Here is a 22,547-nt window from a genome sequence, read left to right on the forward strand (position 1 = left end):
AAATTCAGGGAAGTAAACATAAAATTAAAATGCTAAATGCTGCCATTTCTCAATTATTTAAGAAGTAAATAAGTAGATGAACAAATCATCTACTTGTTCAAGATGAGTTGTTCATCTACTTACTCATCATCTACTGAGAAAGTCAATAAGTATAATTTCCTTAGAGTAATATGATAAAACTTAGGGATAAAAAAGGATTTATCAATTCACTTCAAGTGTAAGAGATATGAGGGCTACAGCCAGGAAGAACACGGTATTCAACTAAGCTTCATGGGCAAATATAGTAGACATTCATTACCTGAAAGCTCAGTGATTTCATACATACATACATATATAAAATAGAATAGATATAAACACAAGTGAAGAGATATTTAGCTTATTGTGTGAGGCAATTTTTTTTAACTAAATCTCATTGACTGTGTCATCAAATCTGAAGAGGATTCAGTTCAGTTCAGTCACTCAGTCGTGTCCGACTCTTTGCGACCCCATGACTTGCAGCACGCCAGGCCTCCCTGTCCATCACCAACTCCTGGAGTTCACTCAGACTCACGTCCATTGAGTCAGTGATGCCATCCAGCCATCTCATCCTCTGTCGTCCCCTTCTCCTCCCGCCCCCAATCCCTCCCAGCATCACAGTCTTTTCCAATGAGTCAGCTCTTCGCATGAGGTGGCCAAAGTACTGGAGTTTCAGCTTTAATATCATTCTCGCCAAAGAAATTCCAGGGCTGATCTCCTTCAGAATGGACTGGTTGGATCTCCTTGCAGTCCAAGGGACTCTCAAGAGTCTTCTCCAACACCACAGTTCAAAAGCATCAATTCTTCAGCGCTCAGCCTTCTTCACAGTCCAACTCTCACATCCATACATGACCACAGGAAAAACCACAGCCTTGACTAGACAGACCTTTGTTGGCAAAGTAATGTCTCTGCTTTTCTATATGCTATCTAGGTTGGTCATAACTTTTCTTCGAAGGAGTAAGCGTCTTTTAATTTCATGGCTGCAGTCACCATCTGCAGTGATTTTAGAGCCCCCCAAAATAAAGTCTGACACTGTTTCCACTGTTTCCCCGTCTACTTCCCATGAAGTGATGGGACTGGATGCCATGATCTTCGTTTTCTGAATGTTGAGCTTTAAGCCAACTTTTTCACTCTCCTCTTTCACCTTCATCAAGAGGCTTTTTAGTTCCTCTTCACTTTCTTCCATAAGGGTGGTGTCATCTGCATATCTGAGGTTATTGATATTTCTCCCGGCAATCTTGATTCCAGCTTGTGCTTCTTCCAGTCCAGCATTTCTCATAATGTACTCTGCATATAAGTTAAATAAACAGGGTGACAATATACAGCCTTGACGTACTCCTTTTCCTATTTGGAACCAGTCTGTTGTTCCATGTCCAGTTCTAACTGTTGCTTCCTGACCTGCATACAAATTTCTCAAGAGGCTTAGGCTTTGTTTAATCCACTCCCCCCCGTATCTTTGTCTCCTCCCATGCAAACAGGGTATTTTGACTGTCAGCCAAAGTATAAACCATGCTAACACCTTACACAGCTGAGCATAACAGTTGACTTTTCAAACAGAAGAAAGTATTATCTTAAGAAATGTGAATTGTTACCTACTGGTTCAACTAAAACAGTCTGGAGAAAGGACAGAAATAGCTCATGATTATGTGCACTGAGAACAGAAGACTATTAATCAACAGACCTAATGCAATCTAGAAGTATAGCCAGACAAAGTGGCTTGTGTAAGTGGATAGTTACAAAAGTTTTTCTAATGCATTTCCAGCAGAACCTCTACTGAACAACATTTATTGACTCATGACACTATATAAACATTTACTGACCCATGACACTATATAAACTTGAAAACAGTAACCTTTCAAAATATTAAAATAATCAGATCAGTCCAAATTACTGAGGTTTTATTGTTTCCATACAATTAATGTGTGGAAATTGTCACTACATTCTAACTATTCTATTAACCTTAAAAGAAAAAAAGGGCAAAATTTAGTGATAATTTTGGCCAAGAGGAGACAAATGAGGAAAAATGATGACCAAGAACTAGCATAAAATTATTATTCATCTAGAATAATGAAAATATAACAATGAGTTCCTATTAGAGACTGTACTAATAATCATATACATGACCTAACTTTTAATCCTAGCAATACCATCAAGGTATTATGTACCCAGGTACTGTTAGTACAATGATCTCCATTTTATAGTCTAGAATATAAGATCAGACTAGAATAAAAGACTATAAAGCTAGTAAAAACAAAAGACCGGTACTGAATTCAGGTTTACATAGTTCCAGAATCCAGGCACTGAGCCATATTGTACTACTGCACCTCCAAGTATTTTTACTACAAAAATGTGTTCACATAGAAGAACTGCATGTATTCCAGTAGATGCAGTAGGATCCCATTTTAACAGCTCATTGAAATATGGACTCAGATAGTCCACAAGCTGTGTCATGCCTCTTATAATGCTTCAATTTCAAATAATACCCAGGGATAATTATCTGTTTGGAAGATAATAAGACTAAGAATGGCACCCCACTCCAGTACTGTTGCCCGGAAAATCCCATGGATGGAGGAGCCTGGTAGGCTGCAGTCCATGGGGTTGCCAAAAGTCAGACACGACTGAGAGACTTCACTTTCATTTTCCACTTTCATGCATTGGAGGAGGAAATGGCAACCCACTCCAGTGTTCTTGCCTGGAGAATCCTATGGACGGAGAAGCCTGGTAGGCTGCAGTCCATGGGGTCGCACAGAGTCAGACATGACTGAAGTGACTTAGCAGCAGCAGCAACCTTTTCAACTAGGACTTAATGTAGAAATTTAACTCTATTTGCATACCCTTGGTAAGCAAAAACAAGACTCAAGTTGAACCTATTTAAGCATAACACTTCTATTTCTTTTAAAGTTAAATGTGCTACATTTCCTATTTTAATAACATTTATCCTTCCTTAATATATTTATAAATTTATGGGATGAGTGATTTAGCACATATCACTTCAGCAAGCTGAGCTGTTTTCCTAACTTGTGAAGACTGAATGATCATGTATGTTAAATAGCTTTGCAAACTGTCAAGCCCACACAAATACAAATTGCTATACTGATAAGTTATTTTAATTTATGGGATGAAATGATGACAAACTTTTGAAAATGATTTAGTAATCAAATTAGCCTCATTTCAATTATTGGATTAAAAAATAATCTAAAAATCCATTGTACACTGGAATAAGGAAACTGGAACCTCCCCTCAGTGAAACCATCACCTCCAGAAAAAGACGTAATTTCAAAGTCCTATTCACACAATATTTTCATGTAATTCTGGAATGTTCTAAGTGGGGTGAGTTACTCCACTAGCCCAAAATATGTTAGTGGGGTTCACTATTAAATGTTCAAAAGAATAAGCTTTCAAAAATGATGTGTCAAAGACTCTCCAAGAGAGTTCTATCAACTAACAAATGAAATATGAGGACTGTATCCAAATGGACAGGTCATCATCTTTTCAGGGGATCTGCCTTATCTGAGATGCTAACTTTAATTTGCCTTGAGAACAGAATTTGGCTCTCTTCAGTTTTCTCATCCCATTCAGAAATAAGATTCTGGAGAGGAAGAGTTAAAAATGAAGCGTAAGATCCAATGGTCCTTTATCTCCTAGTTCTTGTCCACTTACTCAAAATTTCAGATGAAGTCAGGAAGAATGTTCAGCACTACTCTGGTATCTGACTGCCTACGATAAGCCCTTTTTTCCAGATCAGTTGTAATTCTCCTCCCGAAGTAAAGGGAAAGACCACATCAGCTGAAGGCAGTTGTCTTCCAATTGCTATTAAGGCAGTGTTTGTAGCTACTTATAAACATCTGTAATTTCTGAAAGAAAAGAAATATACAACAAACAAAAACAGCCTCCCTTCTACAACAACTTATATAATGGCAACTATGATATCTTTATAAGAGATAAAAGAGATTCAAAGACAACATAGAAAAAATTTTTAAATGTCTGAAATGGTTGAAAATTAGTAACTCCATGGGACAACATAGCTGTCAATATTCATACATAATGAAAATCATAAGGATCATATATACATGTAAATACATAATTGAATTTTCAGAGAAGAAGATTTATTTAAGGGATAATTTTTTTTAAAAGGCAGAGTCAAAAGGTAAAAATACTTTCAATGAAAAAGAAAAAGCTTCAAAAAAAACAACAAAAAATATAAAATAATCTATGAGATTATCAATAAACAAAAAGAAAAATCTTCTACATCAGCTATAAAAATATAGAAAAGTTCTGCTGGCTATAATGTATTGTAGAAATAAAGACCAGGTTTCCTACATTGGGATGGAATGAATCACTTTTTTTATCTTTAGAAATTAAAAATAATTCTTTAAAAAGTGATTCAATTTATAAAAATTTACAATAAAATAAAAATATGTAACAGAAATTTATATATTTGAATCATAACTAATATATAAAATTTTAAAGTGAAATTCACTATAATAAATAGTGGGGAGATAGGGTAATTTTTTCTTTTCTATTCCTATTTTTCTTTACTGAGCATATATTACTTTAACAATGAAGAAATAATCTAGTTTTTGAAAAATTTCACATCTTCTATAAAATACTGAAATTGTAGATTGAGAACCAATGTAAATCAGTGATTCACAAAAGGGAATTACCTTTTTCCAGGGAGTGTGAGTCTCTATAAATTCTTTTAATTCAAAGAAACTCCAAGTTCTACTGAATACATTAGAAAAATCTTTGTAGACATAATATATGTAACAAGTTATTCATAAATGATAACTTATAGTAGAAAACCACAGCATTCCCAATTAAGAATTATATATACTATCCTGATTATCTGGTGATAAAAACAAAATGACTATATTATAAATGCTCAAATAATTAAGGATCTCTAAGATTCAGATAAATAGCATAATGCACACTTAGTAGATATCTGTTACCATTTCACTGTATAGAGTATATATATGCAATGAAGAGGGGTACATTAAAAACCAGTTTTACAAAATTATTAAACTTTTAAAGCTGATACTTGGAGGTACACTATTCCTATATATTGGTTGATATGAAATAAACTGTTAAATTTATCATACTGATTGAGAGATAAATATAGACATAAAAATGGTTTATCACATTAAGACAGACCACGTCATAAATGTCTACATATGACCATTATAAATTTTTCTAATTAGCTCCCCCATCATGGTCTCTGTTACTTGAAATAATGTATTTCATTCTTCTTTGATTCAGGACTTTCTATAATGTTTTGTATAGTATGCTTTGTACTCACTGCACTTCATAAATCTATATATTCATCCACTGAAATTAAAAATTAAATTAATGACCTATACATTTTAATTGATCTCCATTTATTTCAAAGGTGTAGGGATAGAATAATAAATAAAACTAACATTCTTTTTACATATCCATCATAATTATTATTTGACCTAAATGAACAATCTGTGCATCTTGTTTAGACCCTACAGGATCTTTAATATTTTGGACTTTTATAATAAACTATTAATATGCAAGGAGACCTGTAAAACAAAAAGCTGAGGCTTGAAGGTACAGTAGAAAAATAATCAACAACAGTTGGGATGGTTGTTTCTGGTCCTCCTCCCATCACTACAGGAGAGTATAACACAAAATTTCACCATAGGATGTAAATCAGACAAAGTACTACAGCAGCTATTACAGCAGTCATCATTTGACAGTGTACATGACAGTGTACATGACTTTGGGACATAAAATACAGCAGCTCATATTTCATGTTGCACTTTGATGTCCTAGTCACAGATCTAACATGGCTCCATCTGTAAATTTTCATAATGTGACCTTAAAGTCAACACTCAACACTGCACAATGATATATGTATTTTGAACAATTTCAGAAGGTAAAATTTATAAAATTCTGATCATTTTAAAAACAGGAGCAAACTGAAAATTTCAACTTCCTTTTTAAATAAGGAATATTCAAAGTCAGTAATATTATTTGGGACTTCATTTGTTATATCTATACCAATGTGAACACTAAATAATTTCATTTACAGGTTCTTATAATCAGATTATTTATCCATGGTAATAGGTATTCACAAATTCAGGATTTTTATAGATTTCTCTTCCTGTCAGTTTTCACTATGCTATTCAAATGTCAAGTAGACACCAAGGAAATAGAGAATGAATGATTATTCCCTTCAGGAAGAAGACAGAAGAACCCTCCAACTCCTGTTCTAAACATAAGCAATGACTGCACAGAAATTTAAAATATAAATAAAGTTAAAGGATATGGAAAGGTATGGTATTACATAGTCAATCTTTCAAACTCAGCTTTCTAACTAGACTTTATTAGATGGAAACTCTCAGTTTTAAAGTTCTAATTAATTATAAAGCCACTAATCAACAAAATAACTGTTCATTTTATTTAAAATCCCAAAATTGAACTCATTTTCTATATATTTGATGAGGAATAAGAAGATATTTTTGTCAAAGTCCTATATCTCCATCAAGAAACCATACAGCAATCCTCAGTCTTGAGTTTTTCTCAAATAAAAGTAACAATAAATGTATTTTTAAAACTAGAAAAATAATTAATACCTGTCAGCAGAGAAGTTTGAAAAGATTATTTCACTGGGACAAGAAAACAGAAACAGAACAAGGGCAATTATACTGTTAAAAGAATATATGTCACTTTCAAGGGCTAAAACCTTAAGGATGAATCCCTAAGGCCACATGAACAAAATGTACAAGTTAATTTAAAATATTATTTTAAATCTCTTTACTATTCAGGAAATCTTAAATAAATGTAATTCTACCTCCAGTTTTCATTAATATGGTAAGGCACTGCTAAAATATCCAGAACTTTCTCCAGATAAATTCTTATGGACCTTTATGAAATCTGTAACACAGAATTAAGTGTCACAGACCAATCAAAGGAAACTCAGTTGTAAATGTCTTGCAAATAGGCAGTTTAGCATTCTCCCCTTTAGAAAGGCCTCATGCTTATTAGCAAAGCCGCGATCTAAGAAGTCAACAAAGAAATTAGCAGACCCTTCCTTCCTCAGGCACACACCATACATAACAACAGACTCTTTCAGCTTCCAGGAGAAGCAGCAGGCTTTGATTTTGACCAAGGGTAAGAAAGCAGTGGATGCTGACAAATACAAATTGTCTCTGATTCCAGTAGTGACTACTTTAATGGTCAGTGTTTTAATTTATTTACTTATTTTAAAAGATAAGAATATAATATTTTGAGGAAAACAGTAAGTAAATTCTTTGACAGTCACATATTTCTTAGTCCTAGCATACATAACCTTGATTTCTACTTAATTTGAGTCAATGCTAGGCAGGTACAATTTCAAGAGCTAAATTTTTAGCTTCTTTTTTTGGTAACCTCAGTATTAAAAATTTGAAATAGCCATTTCCTAAGAATAGGGAATAATAATTTATAGAGATAAAATCTTGATAAACCTAAGAATCAGAAGAGATTCAATTAATTATTGGCTGAATAAACCAAAAGCTGAACAATTATGGCAATTATCTACTACAATCTGATATGTTTATTATAAGCAAAATGCTTAACATAAAGTAAATGTTCCTCTTGATCCAAATGCAGAGCAGTCATAAGCGATTATACATCATACTATTAACAGTCATTAACTGATGTACATTAAATACTCAGTTATTTAATGAATATTAAAAACTAGGAAGCATTATAATAATGTGCTACTTTCTAGACAGATATACAATGACAGATATACATTAGAACGATGTGCTTTTTAAGTACATCTGGTATAACAGAAAGACAGAACAGAAATTTTCATCTAGGTTGATATTAAAAAGAAAGCCTTCGGCACAAAAAACATAAAACAGATTTCCTTATAGAGCTTTCAGAAACATAGATTATGACATTTTTCCAATATTACCCAAAAGAAAAACATATCTATGCTTACTATAAAAATTCTTCTAATGTCCTGAGTTAATTCATAACATTTTACAATAAGAATATAGCACATGGATATGTAAGTTAAAATATAATGACTGTAAAACCAACTTTTTTCAGTTTCACAAAACCTATACATAATAAAATGAAATTATAAGGAGAACCAAACAACATATTTTTCACTCTCAGACTATAAATTATTTCACTGTATAACCTTAAAACAAATCATGAATGTTTCTTATAATAGTAGTTAAACCTATTAGATTTTGGAATAGAACAACAAATTTGTATTGCTTCAAGTTACAGAAGTTTATTATTATTAAAAGAAATTTGACAAAATACTTGTGAAATGCTGAATAAGTATAAATTATTGACTGGCTACTATTCTTTTTCTTTTTTTCAAAACTCAATGACATTATAATACAGCCCAGAAAATCTACAGAGAACATTAAAAACAGCATTTTGCTAACAAATAAGCAGATAATTTAAAATGAAACTAATGAACATTAAAAAAAATTGTCTAACTTTAAATCTTAAAGACAAACTGTTATTGCAAAGCTATAAAATACATACAAGCAAATGCTGTCATATATGGCATGCCCTACTTTGGCTGTAAAATATATTTTTTTGTGTTTAATGCAGTAATTTTTGTTTGTGAAAACAGAAAAACATTTTAAAAGGAAAAAATACTTTTATCTCTCTAAAAATGGACATACAGGTATTATGGTAGTAATCATACAAAACATGTTAAATGAAACATCCCAAATAAAATGTCAAAGAACATATAGATTTTAACATTTCAGAATCTAATCATCGTCATCATTATCATCACTACTTCTACTGTGAGTCACAATCCACTCCCTGTAGACCTGAATTTTCTGTAAGCATGGTAAAGAAAAAAAGAAGCACAAAGGTTAGTTAAGTATGGCAAACTGCTTGGAAAACATGTACAATTATGAAATGGTCAAGAAGTCAATAATTTTGAAGACTTCAGCTCTAAGTGGGGTAGTAATTATGGATATTATATTTCATAATCTAATAGATTTAACTAAACTCCACTGGTTGGCACATTTAATGTATAAAATAACTTGATGATATCAGTAAATTATTCCATGACTGTGTTAGAAATATTTTCTTTCTCTAGTAGGCAACTTTAATAGACTACTAGGAAGTACTATAATAATGTTTCACTTTCTAGACAGAAAGATATACAATCAGAGTGTATCTCATATTTAGTTATCAAACATAGGCACATATAATTTAGTAAAAACAGAGCACCCTTTTTAGAAAGTTAGAAAATAAAAGGACAAACATCTGAAAGTACTAAATATTTTCTAAGGGCATTGTTATTAAATCACTTAGGTTAAATTGAGGTAGATGAGATTTGAAATACTGATTATGTGTCACCTACTTCTTTGCAACAGTACTGGTATTTATATATTTTAGTGTTTGCTAATAGTAAAGTTTTAATTCAAAAATCACTGTTACCACTAAAGCAACAACCCACTTCTTACACCTGTGAGGGAATAATGCCAAACACAACATCCTAAAACATCTGGTGAATTCCTATAGGTATTCAGACTAATACAGTGCTTATTGCACTTGCTGAAAAATAAGTAATGGCTGACAAGGATTGTGAATTTTTAGTCATTTAAACAGCTCTTTCAGCAATTAATACTAAGACTGCCCCTCTGAAAATAATAGGCATGTTTAAAAATACAGTCAATAGTCATGGCCTTAAATCCCAAACTTTAAAGCTTTCAAAAACAATCAATGGAAAAAAGTGTAGGACAAACTTATTTATTACTGAAATCAAGAAATCAACCACGAGAAACTTTTGGTATCTCATGGCTTCCTTGTCATCTGTTCCCTAATAATGAGGATGTATGTCTAAACTTTCTTCACCACTCTAAATTCTCTTCACTGAATATTAACTATTCAGTATAGTAAAATGAATTAATAATATGTTAATTATGTTCTAATAAGGGAAGGCAGGTACTGAATAGGTATGTATGTTTCAATTGTCTAACTATGGGGGATTTCTACATTTCCAAGGAATGATATACTGTCCTTATAGAGTCTGTCAACATGCTATTTAGAACATGCTCTCTCAGTAGATTGCCAGTTTTATCCCAACATGCAATTATTTTGATGCTTTAAAAGCATTTTAACACAATGTAAACACAATGTAAAACCACATAACTAAATGTCATATATTAACCCATTGCTTATAGTTTATGGAAGCACATTTAATGCAAAATTATATACTGGGCATGTAGTGGGTAAAATATTAAAATTTGAAATCTTTACCCTTATCACTTTAAACATAGTAATATTTAAAATATCAAAGCTATAGAGGAAAGACTGTATCTCCCCACAATGTATTATTACTATGAATATTTTCAAGTCTGTACAACAGAATGACTCCTTGTTTTAAAATAAATCATTTAATTTACGATTCCATATCTAAACCACAGAAATGACTTTAAATTGGTATATCCTCTTGTGAATGTTATCTACAGCATAATCCAGATTTTAAAAGGTCCAATTTACAAAGTAAAAGCTATATAAACAGATAAAATACTCCACCTTCAAACTTACTATTGCTCCAAAAGCTAAATTTCCTTACTAAAAGATGCTGGTTTTCATGTGAATTGCTTATTAATTTCACAGGGTTTTAAACAGACCATACAAACACAGAGCAGGAAGAAGAGTCATGGCCATTTAAACAACTTCAAAAGAAAAGGAGAACCCAAGAATTCACAATAGCAGTAGTCATGATTTTTTTCCAGTATATTGTCTAACTGGACAGGATTATATCTGGAATATTAATGGTTTGAAGGAAGTACCCTAAACAGAAATGGTCTAACTGAGTAAATAAACACCATCAACTATGAAGGAACATAAGGCACAATGGCTTTCAACAAATCTAGCAAATCCAGTACAGGACTAAGAATATCCTATAAAAAGATCAGATCTGCTAAAAATTCTATACAAAATGTTACCAATATAAAAGCTTTTCTTTGCATTCAAAATACTGAAACAGCTGTTATGTAGTTTGTAAATTTTAAGACTAAAATCTATTGTTGGCTTTCACTTGCAAAGTCATGCATTAACTGTTTTCATATCAAACTTTTTGATGCCTGTAAAAAAGAAAAAAAAAATCTTATAGCACATTTAAAACCTAAGTAAATTTAAGAAACTTTAAATTAAATTAAGCAGAAGTATAAAAGCCCAAATATCCTAATACATATTTAAAGCAATATATAGCTACCTAAAAAAAAACACTGATGACTAAATTAATTTTAATTAATAAGTTATTTCTTCACCCACCTGTAACATTTGATTTCCAGTACCATCCCTCAATCTGTAAGGTCTGATAACTCCATCTTCATTAAAGAATCTAGGGGGTCGCAGACTCTCCACTTCATCAGAGGTCTCTGTAGCTCTAGAGGAAAATGTATAACTTGACTTTAAAATTACTCAAAAACTCCTAGTATACTTTAAAATGTAACTGTTAATACTAAAAAAGATCTTTTGGACAAAATGAGACTATTACCTCACTTCTCCGTTTTAAAACCTGTCTTCTGACACAAACAGTGTAAGTTTTCTAGAAAAATGTAGAACTGTAAAGAAGTTTTTTTTATAGATTCTCTTGGATTTTCTTTGTAGACAAGAATCAGAGAATCAGCATATGAGTACTGCTTTTTCTCTTCCGATTTAAGACTTTTAATTTCTTTTGCTTTTCCTATTTCCTACTATATTGCACTACTATATTGCATTATTAGCTTCTCCAACACAATGCTAAAGATGGCGTTCAAGCACCCTTCTCTTGTTTCTAACCTTTAAAAAGAAAGCTTCTAAGAGTTCTTCATGAAGTATAGATATCAGCAACTTTTTTTTTTAAGGCACTTCTTGTGAAGCCAAGTAAGTTAATTTCTACTTTTAGTTCACTAACAGTTTGTTTTTGGCCACTGTTACTGAAATCTTGAATGAGCAATGGATTTTAAATAGAGAATTTTCCCCAGGTCATTGCTGTAATTCTACAGTTTATCTCCTTCGATCTATTCATGTTTTAAGTCACATTACATGATTTTCTAATGTTCAAATACCTTCACATTCCTTTCTGAGGCTTGATATGTACTGTTTGAAACACACACATTGCTGAATTTGGTAATATGCTAATATTTTTGACTGTATGGACCTACATGAGATTGACTCACTTATTTGATCATTCATGCATTCAACAAATGTTCACCCATTCAATAAATATTAAGAGCATGTAATGTATCCAGTAGTCATGTATGGATATGAGAGTTGGACTGTGAAGAAAGCTGAGCGCTGAAGAATTGATGCTTTTGAACTGTGGTGTTGGAGAAGAATCTTGAGAGTCCCTTGGACTGCAAGGAGATCCAACCAGTCCACCTTAAAGGAGATCAGTCCTGGGTGTTCATTGGAAGGACTGATGTTGAAGCTGAAACTCCAATACTTTGGCCACCTCATGCGAAGAGTTGACTCATTGGAAAAGCCCCTGATGCTGGGAGGGATTGGGGTCAGAAGGAGAAGGGGACAACAGAGGATGAGATGGCTGGATGGCATCACCAAGTCGATGGACGTGAGTTTGAGTGAACTCCGAGAGTTGGCGATGGACAGGGAGGCCTGGCGTGCTGCAATTGATTCATGAGGTTGCAAAGAGTCGGACACGACTGAGCGACTGAACTGAACTGAACTGAATGAATCCATAGTATAAACATATACATATGGATCAATTCTCCAGGTAAAAGCAAAAACTGGCAGAATGGATAAAAAATGTGATCCAATTATATGCTGCCCATAAGAGGCTCATTTTAGAGTCAAAGACACACATAAATTTAAAGTAAAAGGATGGAAAAACATATACAATGTAAATAATAACCAAAAGAGAGCTGAAATGGCTCTACTAGGAGACAAAAAAAAAAAAAGAAATGGCTCTACTAAATCAGAAACAATTAGACTTAAAAAATTCCTGTTAGACACAAAGAAGGACATTTTACTTAGAATTAATTTCTATTAGAATACAGATGATTTACACAGTTGTATTAGTTTCAGGTGTACAGCAAAGTGAATCATTTACACATACACCTACATCCATTCTTTTTTAGATTCTTTCTCCATATAGGCCGTTACAGAGTACTGAGTAGAGTTCCCTGTGCTATATAGTAGGTCCTTAGTATTATCTATTTTATATATAATAGTGTGTATATGTCAAACCCAATCTTCCAATTTATCCCTCCCTTCCCTACCCCTTGGCTTCCTTCGTATCTCAGATGGTAAAGAATCCGCCTGTAAAGCAGGAGACCCCAGTTCGATTTCTGGGTTGGGACGATCCTCTGGAAAAGGGATAGGTTACCCATTCCAGTATTCATGGGCTTCCCTGGTGGTTCAGCTGGTGAAGAATCCACCTGCAATGCAGGAGACCTGGGTTCCATCGCTGGGTTGGGAAGATCCCCTGGAAAAGGGATAGGCTACCCACTCCAGTATTCTGGCCTGGAGAATTCCATGGACTGTATATAGTGCACGGGGTCGCAAAGAGTTGGACACGACTGAGCGACTTTCATTTTCTCGTTCCCTTACCCCTGGTAACCAGTTTGTTTCCTACATTTCTAACTATTTATGCTTTGTAGATAAGTTCATTCATACCATTTTTGTAGATTCCACACGTACGCAATATCATATATTTGTCTTTGACTTACTTCACTCATTCTGACAATCTCTAGCTTCATCCATATCACTGCAAATGGCATTATTTTATTCTTTTTTATGGCTAGTAATATTCCATTGTATATCTGTACCACATCTTCTTTATTCATTCATCTGTTGATGGACATTTAGGTTGCTTCCATATCCTGGCTACTGTAAACAGTGCTGCAGTGAACACTTGGGGGGCATGTATCTTTTGGAATTATGGTTTTCTCCAGATATAAATGCCCTTGAGTGGGACTGTTGTATCATACACTAGCTCTATTTTTAGTTTTTTAAGGAACTCCCATATTGTTCTCCATAGTGGTTGTACTAATTTATATTGTCACCAACTTGTAGGAAGGTTCGCTTTTCTCCACACCCTCTCCAGCATTTATCGTCTGTAGATTATATTGATGAAGGCCATTCTGATCTGCATTTATCTAGCATTAATAATCAGTGATACTGGCATCTTTCCATGTGCTTTTTTAGCCATCAGTATGTCTTCTTTTGAGAAATGTCTGTTTAGGTCTTTCACACATTTTTTGATTGGGTTGTGTCTTTGCTATTGATCTGCATGAGCTGTCTGTATATTTTGGATATTAATCCACTGTCAGTTTTCATTCCGATCCCAAAGAAGTTCAGTTCAGTCAGTTCAGTCACTCAGTCATGTTTGACTCTTTACAACCCCATGAATGGCAGCACTCCACGCCTCCCTGTCCATCACTAACTCCTGGAGTTTACTCAAACTCATGTCCATTGAGTTGGTGATGCCATCCAGCCATCTCATCCTCTGTCGTCCCCTTCTCCTTCTGCCCCCAGTCCCTCCCAGCATCAAGGTCTTTTCCATCCCAAAGAAAGGCAATGCCAAAGAATGTTGAAACTACTGCACAACTGCATTCATTTCACATGCTAGCAAAGCAATGCTCAAAATTCTCCAGGCGAGGCTTCAAATAAGCAGGATGACAATATACAGCCTTGACATACTCCTTTCCCAATTTGGAACCAGTCTGTTGTTTCATATCCAGTTCTAAGTGTTGCTTCTTGACCTGCATACAGATTTCTCAGGAGACAGCTCAGGTGGTCTGGTATTCCCATCTCTTTCAGAATTTTCCACAGTTTGTTGTGATCCATACAGTCAAAGGCTTGGCATTTTCAATAAAGCAGGAGTATATCATGAAAAATCCTTGACTGGATGAAGCACAAGCTGGAATCAAGATTGCCGGGATAAATATCAATAACCTCAGATATGCAGATGACACCACCCTTATGGCAGAAAGCGAAGAGGAACTTCACCCATCTGTTGTCAGTTGCTTTGCTTGCAAATATTTTTGCCCACTCTCAGGGTGGTCTTTTTGTTTTGTTTACGGTTTCCTTTGCTGTGCAAAAGCTTTTAAGTTTAATTAGGTCCCATTTGTTTACTTTTGTTTTTATTTTAATTTTCATTACTCTAGGAGGTGGATCAAAAAAGCTCTTGCTGCAAATTATGTCAGAGTATTCTGCCTATGTTTTCCTCTAAGAGTTTTATAGTATCTGGTCTCCAGTTTAGTTCAGTTCAGTCACTCAGTCATGTCTGACTCTTTGTGACCCCATGGACTGTAGCACACCAGGCCTCTCTGTCCATCACCAACTCCCAGAGTTTACTCAAACTCATGTCCTTTGAATCGGGGATGCCATCCAACCATCTCATCCTGTTGCGTCTCCTTCTCCTTCCCCCTTCAAATCTTTCCCAGAATCAGGGTCTTTTCAAATGAGTCAGCTCTCCACATCAGGTGGCCAAAGTACTGGAGTTTCAGCTTCAACATCAGTCCTTCCAATGAATATTTAGGATTGATTTCCTTTAGGATGGACTGATTGGATCTCCTTTCAGTCCAAGGGACTCTCAAGAGTCTTCTCCAACACCACAGTTCAAAAGCATCAATTCTCGGCGCTCAGCTTTCTTTATAGTCCAACTCTCACATTCATACATGACTACTGGAAAAACCATAGCCTTGACTAGACGAACCTTTGTTGACAAAGTAATGTCTCTGCTTTTGAATATGCTATCTAGGTTGGTCATAACTTTTCTTCCAAGGAGTAAGCGTCTTTTAATTTCATGGCTGCAACCACCATCTGCAATGATTTTGGAGCCCCCAAAAATAAAGTCAGCCACTGTTTCCACTGTTTCCCCATCGATTTGCCATGAAGTGATGGGACCAGATGCCATGGTCTTAGTTTTCTGAATGTTGAGCTTTAAGCCAACTTCTCCACTCTCCTCTTGCACTTTCATCAAGAGGCTCTTTAGTTCTTCTTCACTTTCTGCCATAAGGGTGGTGTCATCTACATATCTGAGCTTATTGAGATTTCTCACAGCAATATTGATTCCAGCTTGTGCTTCATTCAGCCCAGTGTTTCTCATGATGTTAAGTTAAATAAGTTAAATTTATAAGTTTATAAACTGCATATAAGTTAAATAAGCAGGGTGACAATATACAGCCTTGACGTACTCCTTTTCCTATAGTATAGTATCTGGTCTTACATTTAGGTATTTAACACATTCTGAGTTTATTTTTATGTATGATGTTAGGAAGTGTCCTAATTGTATTCATTTACATGCAGCTGTTCAGTTTTTCTGGCACCACTCATGGAGGAGACTGTCTTTTCTCCATTGTATATTCTTGCTTCCTTTATCAGAGATAGGGTGACCATAAGTGCATGGGTTTATCTAAGGACTTTTTATCCTGTTCCTTTGATCTGTATCTCTGTTTTTGTTCCAGTACTATTCTGTTTTGATTACTATAGCTTTGTAGTATAGTCTGAAGTCAAGGATCCCAATTCCTCCAGTTCTGTTTTTCTTGCTCAGGATTGCTTTGGCTATTCATGGTCTTCTGTGCTTCCACACAAATTGTATCATTTTTCTGGTTTAATTCTGTGAAAAATGCCATTAGATTCATAGGGATTTCAATGAATCTGAAGATTGCCTTGAGCAGTATAGTTATTTTGATTTTCCCAATCCAAGAACTTGGTGTATCTTTCCATCTCTTTGTGTGGTCTTTGATTTCTTTCATCAGTGTCTTATAGTTTTCAAAGTACAGGTCTTTTGCTTCCTTAGGTAGGTTTATTCCTAGATATTTTATTCTTTTTGATGTAATGGTAAATGGGAATATTTCCTGGATTTCTCTGATTTTTTGTTGTTAGTGTATATGAATGCAAGAGATGTCTGTGTATTAATTTTATAGCCTGCAATATTACCAAATTCACTGATGAGCTCCAGCAGTTTTCTGATAGCATCTTTAGGATTTTCCATGTACAGTATCATGTCATCTGCAAACAGTGACAGTCTTACTTCTTTTCCAATTTGGATTCATTTTATTTCTTTTTCTTCTCTGACTGCCATGGAAAATTCGTTATTTTTATTGACTTTTGAGTTTATCTGATGACTCAGATCAGATCAGATCAGTCGCTCAGTTGTGTCCGACTCTTTGCGACCCCATGAATCGCAGCACGCCAGGCCTCCCTGTCCATCACCAACTCCCGGAGTTCACTCAAACTCATGTCCATCGAGTCAGTGATGCCATCCAGCCATCTCATCCTCTGTAGTCCCCTTCTCCTCTTGCCCCCAGTCCCTCCCAGCATCATAGTCTTTTCCAGTGAGTCAACTGTTCGCATGAGGTGGCCAAAGTACTGGAGTTTCAGCTTTAGCATCATTCCTTCCAAAGAAATCCCAGGGCTGATCTCCTTCAGAATGGACTGGTTGGATCTCCTTGCAGTCCAAGGGACTCTAACACCACAGTTCAAAAGCATCAATTCTTCAGTGCTCAGCCTTCTTCACAGTCCAACTCTCACATCCATACATGACCACTGGAAAAACCATAGCCTTGACTAGACGAAACTTTGTTGGCAAAGTAATGTCTCTGCTTTTGAATATGCTATCTAGGTTGGTCATAACTTTCCTTCCAAGGAGTAAGCGTCTTTTAATTTCATGGCTGCAGTCCCCATCTGCAGTGATTTTGGAGCCCAGAAAAATAAAGTCTGACACTGTTTCCACTGTTTCCCCATCTATTTCCCATGAAATGATGGGACCAGATGCCATGATTTTCGTTTTCTGAATGTTGAGCTTTAAGCCAACTTTTTCACTCTCCACTTTCACTTTCATCAAGAGGCTTTTTAGTTCCTCTTCACTTTCTGCCATAAGGGTGGTGTCATCTGCATATGTGAGGTTATTGATATTTCTCCCGGCCATCTTGATTCCAGCCTGTGTTTCTTCTAGTCCAGTGTTTCTCATGATGTACTCTGCATATAAGTTAAATAAACAGGGTGACAATATACAGCCTTGACGTACTCCTTTTCCTATTTGGAACCAGTCTGTTATTCCATGTCCAGTTCTAACTGTTACTTCCTGACCTGCATACAAATTTCTCAAGAGGCAGATCAGGTGGTCTTGTATTCCCATCTCTTTCCTAATTTTCCATAGTTTATTGTGATCCACACAGTCAAAGGCTTTGGCATAGTCAATAAAGCAGAAATAGATAGATTTCTGGAACTCTCTTGCTTTTTCCATGATCCAGCGGATGTTGGCTATTTGATCTCTGGTTCCTCTGCTTTTTCTAAAACCAGCTTGAACATCTGGAAGTTCACGGTTCACATATTGCTGAAGCCTGGCTTTGGAGAATTTTGAGTATTACTTTACTAGCGTGTGAGATGAGTGCAATTGTGCAGTAGTTTGAGCATTATTTGGCATTGCCTTTCTTTGGGATTGGAATGAAAACTGACCTTTTCCAGTCCTGTGGCCACTGCTGAGTTTCCAAATTTGCTGGCATATTGAGTGCAGCACTTTCACAGCATCATCTTTCAGGATTTGAAATAGCTCAACTGGAATTCCATCACCTCCACTAGCTTTGTTCGTAGTGATGCTTTCTAAGGCCCACTTGACTTCACATTCCAGGATGTCTGGCTCTAGCTGAGTGATCACACCATCGTGATTATCTTGGTCGTGAAGATCTTTTTTGTACAGTTCTTCTGTTTATTCTTGTTATCTCTTCTTAATATCTTCTGCTTCTGTTAGGTCCATACCATTTCTGTCCTTTATCGAGCCCATCTTTGCATAAAATGTTCCTTTGGTATCTCTGATTTTCTTGAAGAGATCCCTAGTCTTTCCTATTCTGTTGTTTTCCTCTATTTCTTTGCATTGATTGCTGAAGAAGGCTTTCCTATCTCTCCTTGCTATTCTTTGGAACTCTGAATTCAGATGTTTATATCTTTCCTTTTCTCCTTTGCCTTTCGCTTCTCTTCTTTTCACAGCTATTTGTAAGGCCTCCCCAGACAGCCATTTTGCTTTTTTGCATTTCTTTTCCATGGGGATGGTCTTGATCCCTGTCTCCTGTACAATGTCATGAATCTCATCTGATGACTATGATTCAATAATTATATTTGTGAAACCAAAGTTATAGGCAGAAGAAACTGAGGCTTTTTTCTAATCTTAACTTTAAACTAAAACAGTAAATACTGAATCATGGTAATAGTATGAAATATTGACTTAAAAGGAGCAGCTCACTTAATGACAATGATTATTCCTATAGAACAGAACGTGAAAGATAATACAAAAGAAAAAAGATCAGGGAGATATTCACCCACTAACTATGTAAGTTAGGTTTTAAGTTAAATTCATTAGCATGAATTTAATAAATTGTTTTATATTACAAACTTGTAGAATAGAGGCAGCAATAATGTAACTAAATTTTAGTCTTATAATAAATTTAATTTGGAGGAAAAAAGAACATGTTTTAAAATTATTTGCACAAGTGAAGAGAAACAGAAAAGATCTAATAGTTCACAGCAAATTAAATCATAAAAAAGGTATGAACACAAGCTGAGTTTGCATGAGGAATATAAAAAGTCATTATTTCTCAGAAAAGGAATTAGAGTATTACATTTGCTAATTTTATAACTAATGTATAGAATTACATTATTGTAAAGTATTTCAATCAAAGTAAGTAAAAAGCTGAATTTGCCAAACCTTTCCTCCCAAGGCTGCTGGGAATGAATGATGAATAAAGCAGAACTGAAGCTGAAATGATGCAATGCAAAAAAGTATCAAAAGCAATTAGGAAGATCAGATCCAACTTACTGTTATTATTGGGTTCATAGTTAAGTGCCTTGGGTCAAACAGATTTACCTCATTTCTCTTGGTTGAAGCATTTTACATCAGGAGAATTTACCTTTTTATTCCCTGAAATGTACTGCTAGCCATGTCTATGATGCCTCCAGTTGGCCTTGTCACTGCTCCAACTAAACCTTTCCCAACACCTTTAAAGAAACCAGTTGCTCCTTCTTTCTGAGCTCCTGGAAAGAAAAAAGACAAGAGGTTTTGACAACTGGATTAAGAATGAAAATGGAATTAATTCATGAAATATATATATCACCCAAAAGAATTATTATACTCACCTTTGATTGGTTTTGTAACAATTCCTGTTATGCCACTTACAAAACCCTAGAGGAAAAGCACAAATGAAAATTTACAATAATTTGATGTGATATTTTGAAGAACCAAGTCTGGCTTACAAAAGAAATGCAGAATTCTGCTTTCTAGATGCCACAAGAATTAATGTATTTCCTACATATTCTATTTAAACAGAGTATTTTGAAGGCTACTGACATTTTTTTATATATGACAACCCACTGCTCCTCTAACATCCAAATAATATTTGAGTGAATGCAAGTTTTCTATTTCCTTTCTCACAGAATGTGGCTTTAAAAGATATTCCTCAAATGTTCACAACTATGGGAAATTTCTTACAGAAACTAGGCCTTTTCCTCCACGAGTGATGCCTTCCCTAAGACCAGCTGGTTGCTTATTCATGGCTTCTCTTCTCTTCTGTTGGTAGTCTTCATCCATAGTCATAGCTGCCACCCCTTTAGCCATAGCACTGGTGATTTTGGAGGCAGCACCAGCTAGTCCACCTGGCAAAAGTATAACACCTTTAGTAAAAACCAAACATATCCTTACTTTCTAGCATAATGATCCTTGGTGGGCATTCTGTTTCTTACCAACAGCTCCACCAACTAGTGCTTTCAGTCCTAGTGCCATTCCTTCCACAAACTCTTCAGGACCCTGGATGGCTCCCTAAAGGGTCAAAATATAACAACAGTAAATAAAGTTACTGTTACTTTTAAAGGTAAATTTAAAAAAGAATATACAAGGAAGGCAGTAGTGACAAAAAGAATAAAGATGTCCTAGAGAAGTGACATCAGAAGAAAACTTCACATTAACAGAATTCTCAGATATTTCATGACTTTTGAAGTACAAAGGATAAAGTGCTGGAAGTTGATCCAAACTTAGAAAGAAATATGACTATTCACCAAAGTGTACAAAAGATGCTTACATGGATTATAAGCTATATATGAGAAGGTAACCACAAACTACTCTTGAAAAATTTTCAGAAAAAGAAATAAAAACACTTTAATTCTTAGTATTTCTAATGTTTTAGGTTACAGTGTACAAAATAAATATCAAATGTATTTTATTTTTCATTATCCTCTATGTTTAAAAGTCAAAGTGGGAGAGTTTTGAATGTTTTGACAGGAATTTTTAAGGGACATAGACCAATCATAATTTCTGCCACTGAGTATCAAGATTGCTTCGCACACTGTCAGCTTACGTGGTTATTTTTACTGTCCCATACCACTGTGCAAAGCAAGACTGCATGTCCATGGGAATCTTGATTCTACTATAGTGTAAACTTTATCCACTTTTAATATTCCAACAGATCACTTAAAATTTGGTATTTCTTAGTAAAGTCTTAAGTTTTGAAGGAAAAGGTAAACATTTCCTCCAAGATTTTGCAAAACCTCTTACCATTGCTTCAAAATAATGTCCTTTTGTTGTTTTCAAAAATCTATTTACACCTACAACTCAAGTTAACGATTGGGGTGCATTATTCTCACTATTTTTAATTGAAGTATAGTTCATTTACAATGTTGTGTTGGTTACCAGTATACACTAAAGTGATTCAGTTATACATATTTGTGTGTGTGTGTATATACTTCTTCATACTCTTCCCATTATGGTTTTTTACAGGATATTGAATATACTTCCCTGTGATATATACATTAGGAACTTGTTGATCATCTGTTTTATATATAGCAACTTCTATCTGCTAATGGAATGAATTATTTATTCAAAAGGATTAGTGTCATGTATTGTACAAGATTAACTATATTACCTGGTAAGGTTCATAAAAAAATGCTTCTACACCTTCAGAAAATTCTCTTATCAAGCCAAAGGGATTTCCCAAAACATCAAGTCCAAGAATGAGTACGTACATCTGTTTAATGGCCTAAAAATGAAATATAAACATTAGTCAAATCAGATAATCAGAGTTAATATTTTTTTCCTTACATTTAGTACACATATCTAGTTTTTTTTTCAGGCTAACATTCTCACCAGCAATTTCAAACTATCCCATATCACCTTATTCATCACTAGTCTTAGTTTAAAAAAGCAATTTGGTATTAGAATATGAGAAATAATATGACCTGTTTACATAGAGTTTTGGAATATTCAAAATACTTTTACAACTATGTGCGACAGTTGTTATTACTGCCACCATTTTATAAACTACAGAAGCACACAGGTCAAATGATGCTGAGTCATATAGACAGTAAAACTGAGATCCAAACCCAGATTTCTTTCTTTTTTTTTAAAAAAATATTTATTTTAATTGGAGGCTAATTAATTTACAGTACTGTAGTGGTTTTTGCCACACATTGACATGAATCAGCCACAGGTGTACATCTGTCCCCCTGTCCCAAACCCCCCTCCCTCCTCATCCCATCCCCCTGGGTTGTCCCAGTGCACTGGCTTTGACTGCCCTGTTTCATGCATCAAACTT

The 22,547-nt window shown here is 34.7% G+C and overlaps 1 protein-coding gene across 3 annotated transcripts in view; it reads right to left on the reverse strand.

Annotated features, from left to right (window-relative positions):
• VPS13A (vacuolar protein sorting 13 homolog A) overlaps positions 1 to 22,547 on the reverse strand; it is a 283,496-nt gene that overhangs the window by 18,060 nt on the left and 242,889 nt on the right. Inside the window, exons 63-69 of one of the 3 annotated variants that reach the window (XM_005892984.3) lie at positions 21,879 to 21,992; positions 20,704 to 20,779; positions 20,453 to 20,616; positions 20,101 to 20,146; positions 19,875 to 19,998; positions 11,293 to 11,407; positions 8,250 to 8,837 (exon numbers count right to left, since the gene is read on the reverse strand). In XM_005892984.3, coding sequence (XP_005893046.1) covers positions 8,766 to 8,837; positions 11,293 to 11,407; positions 19,875 to 19,998; positions 20,101 to 20,146; positions 20,453 to 20,616; positions 20,704 to 20,779; positions 21,879 to 21,992 — 711 coding nt within the window. In that variant the 3' untranslated portion in view covers positions 8,250 to 8,765. Of the gene's footprint in view, positions 1 to 8,249; positions 11,103 to 11,292; positions 11,408 to 19,874; positions 19,999 to 20,100; positions 20,147 to 20,452; positions 20,617 to 20,703; positions 20,780 to 21,878; positions 21,993 to 22,547 lie in introns of those variants that run through there. The other 2 variants (XM_005892985.2, XM_005892982.2) reach the window with 2 other exon arrangements.

This window comes from Bos mutus, chromosome 8 (genome assembly GCF_027580195.1).
Source record: "Bos mutus isolate GX-2022 chromosome 8, NWIPB_WYAK_1.1, whole genome shotgun sequence".
NCBI classification, from domain to species: Eukaryota; Metazoa; Chordata; class Mammalia; order Artiodactyla; family Bovidae; genus Bos; species Bos mutus.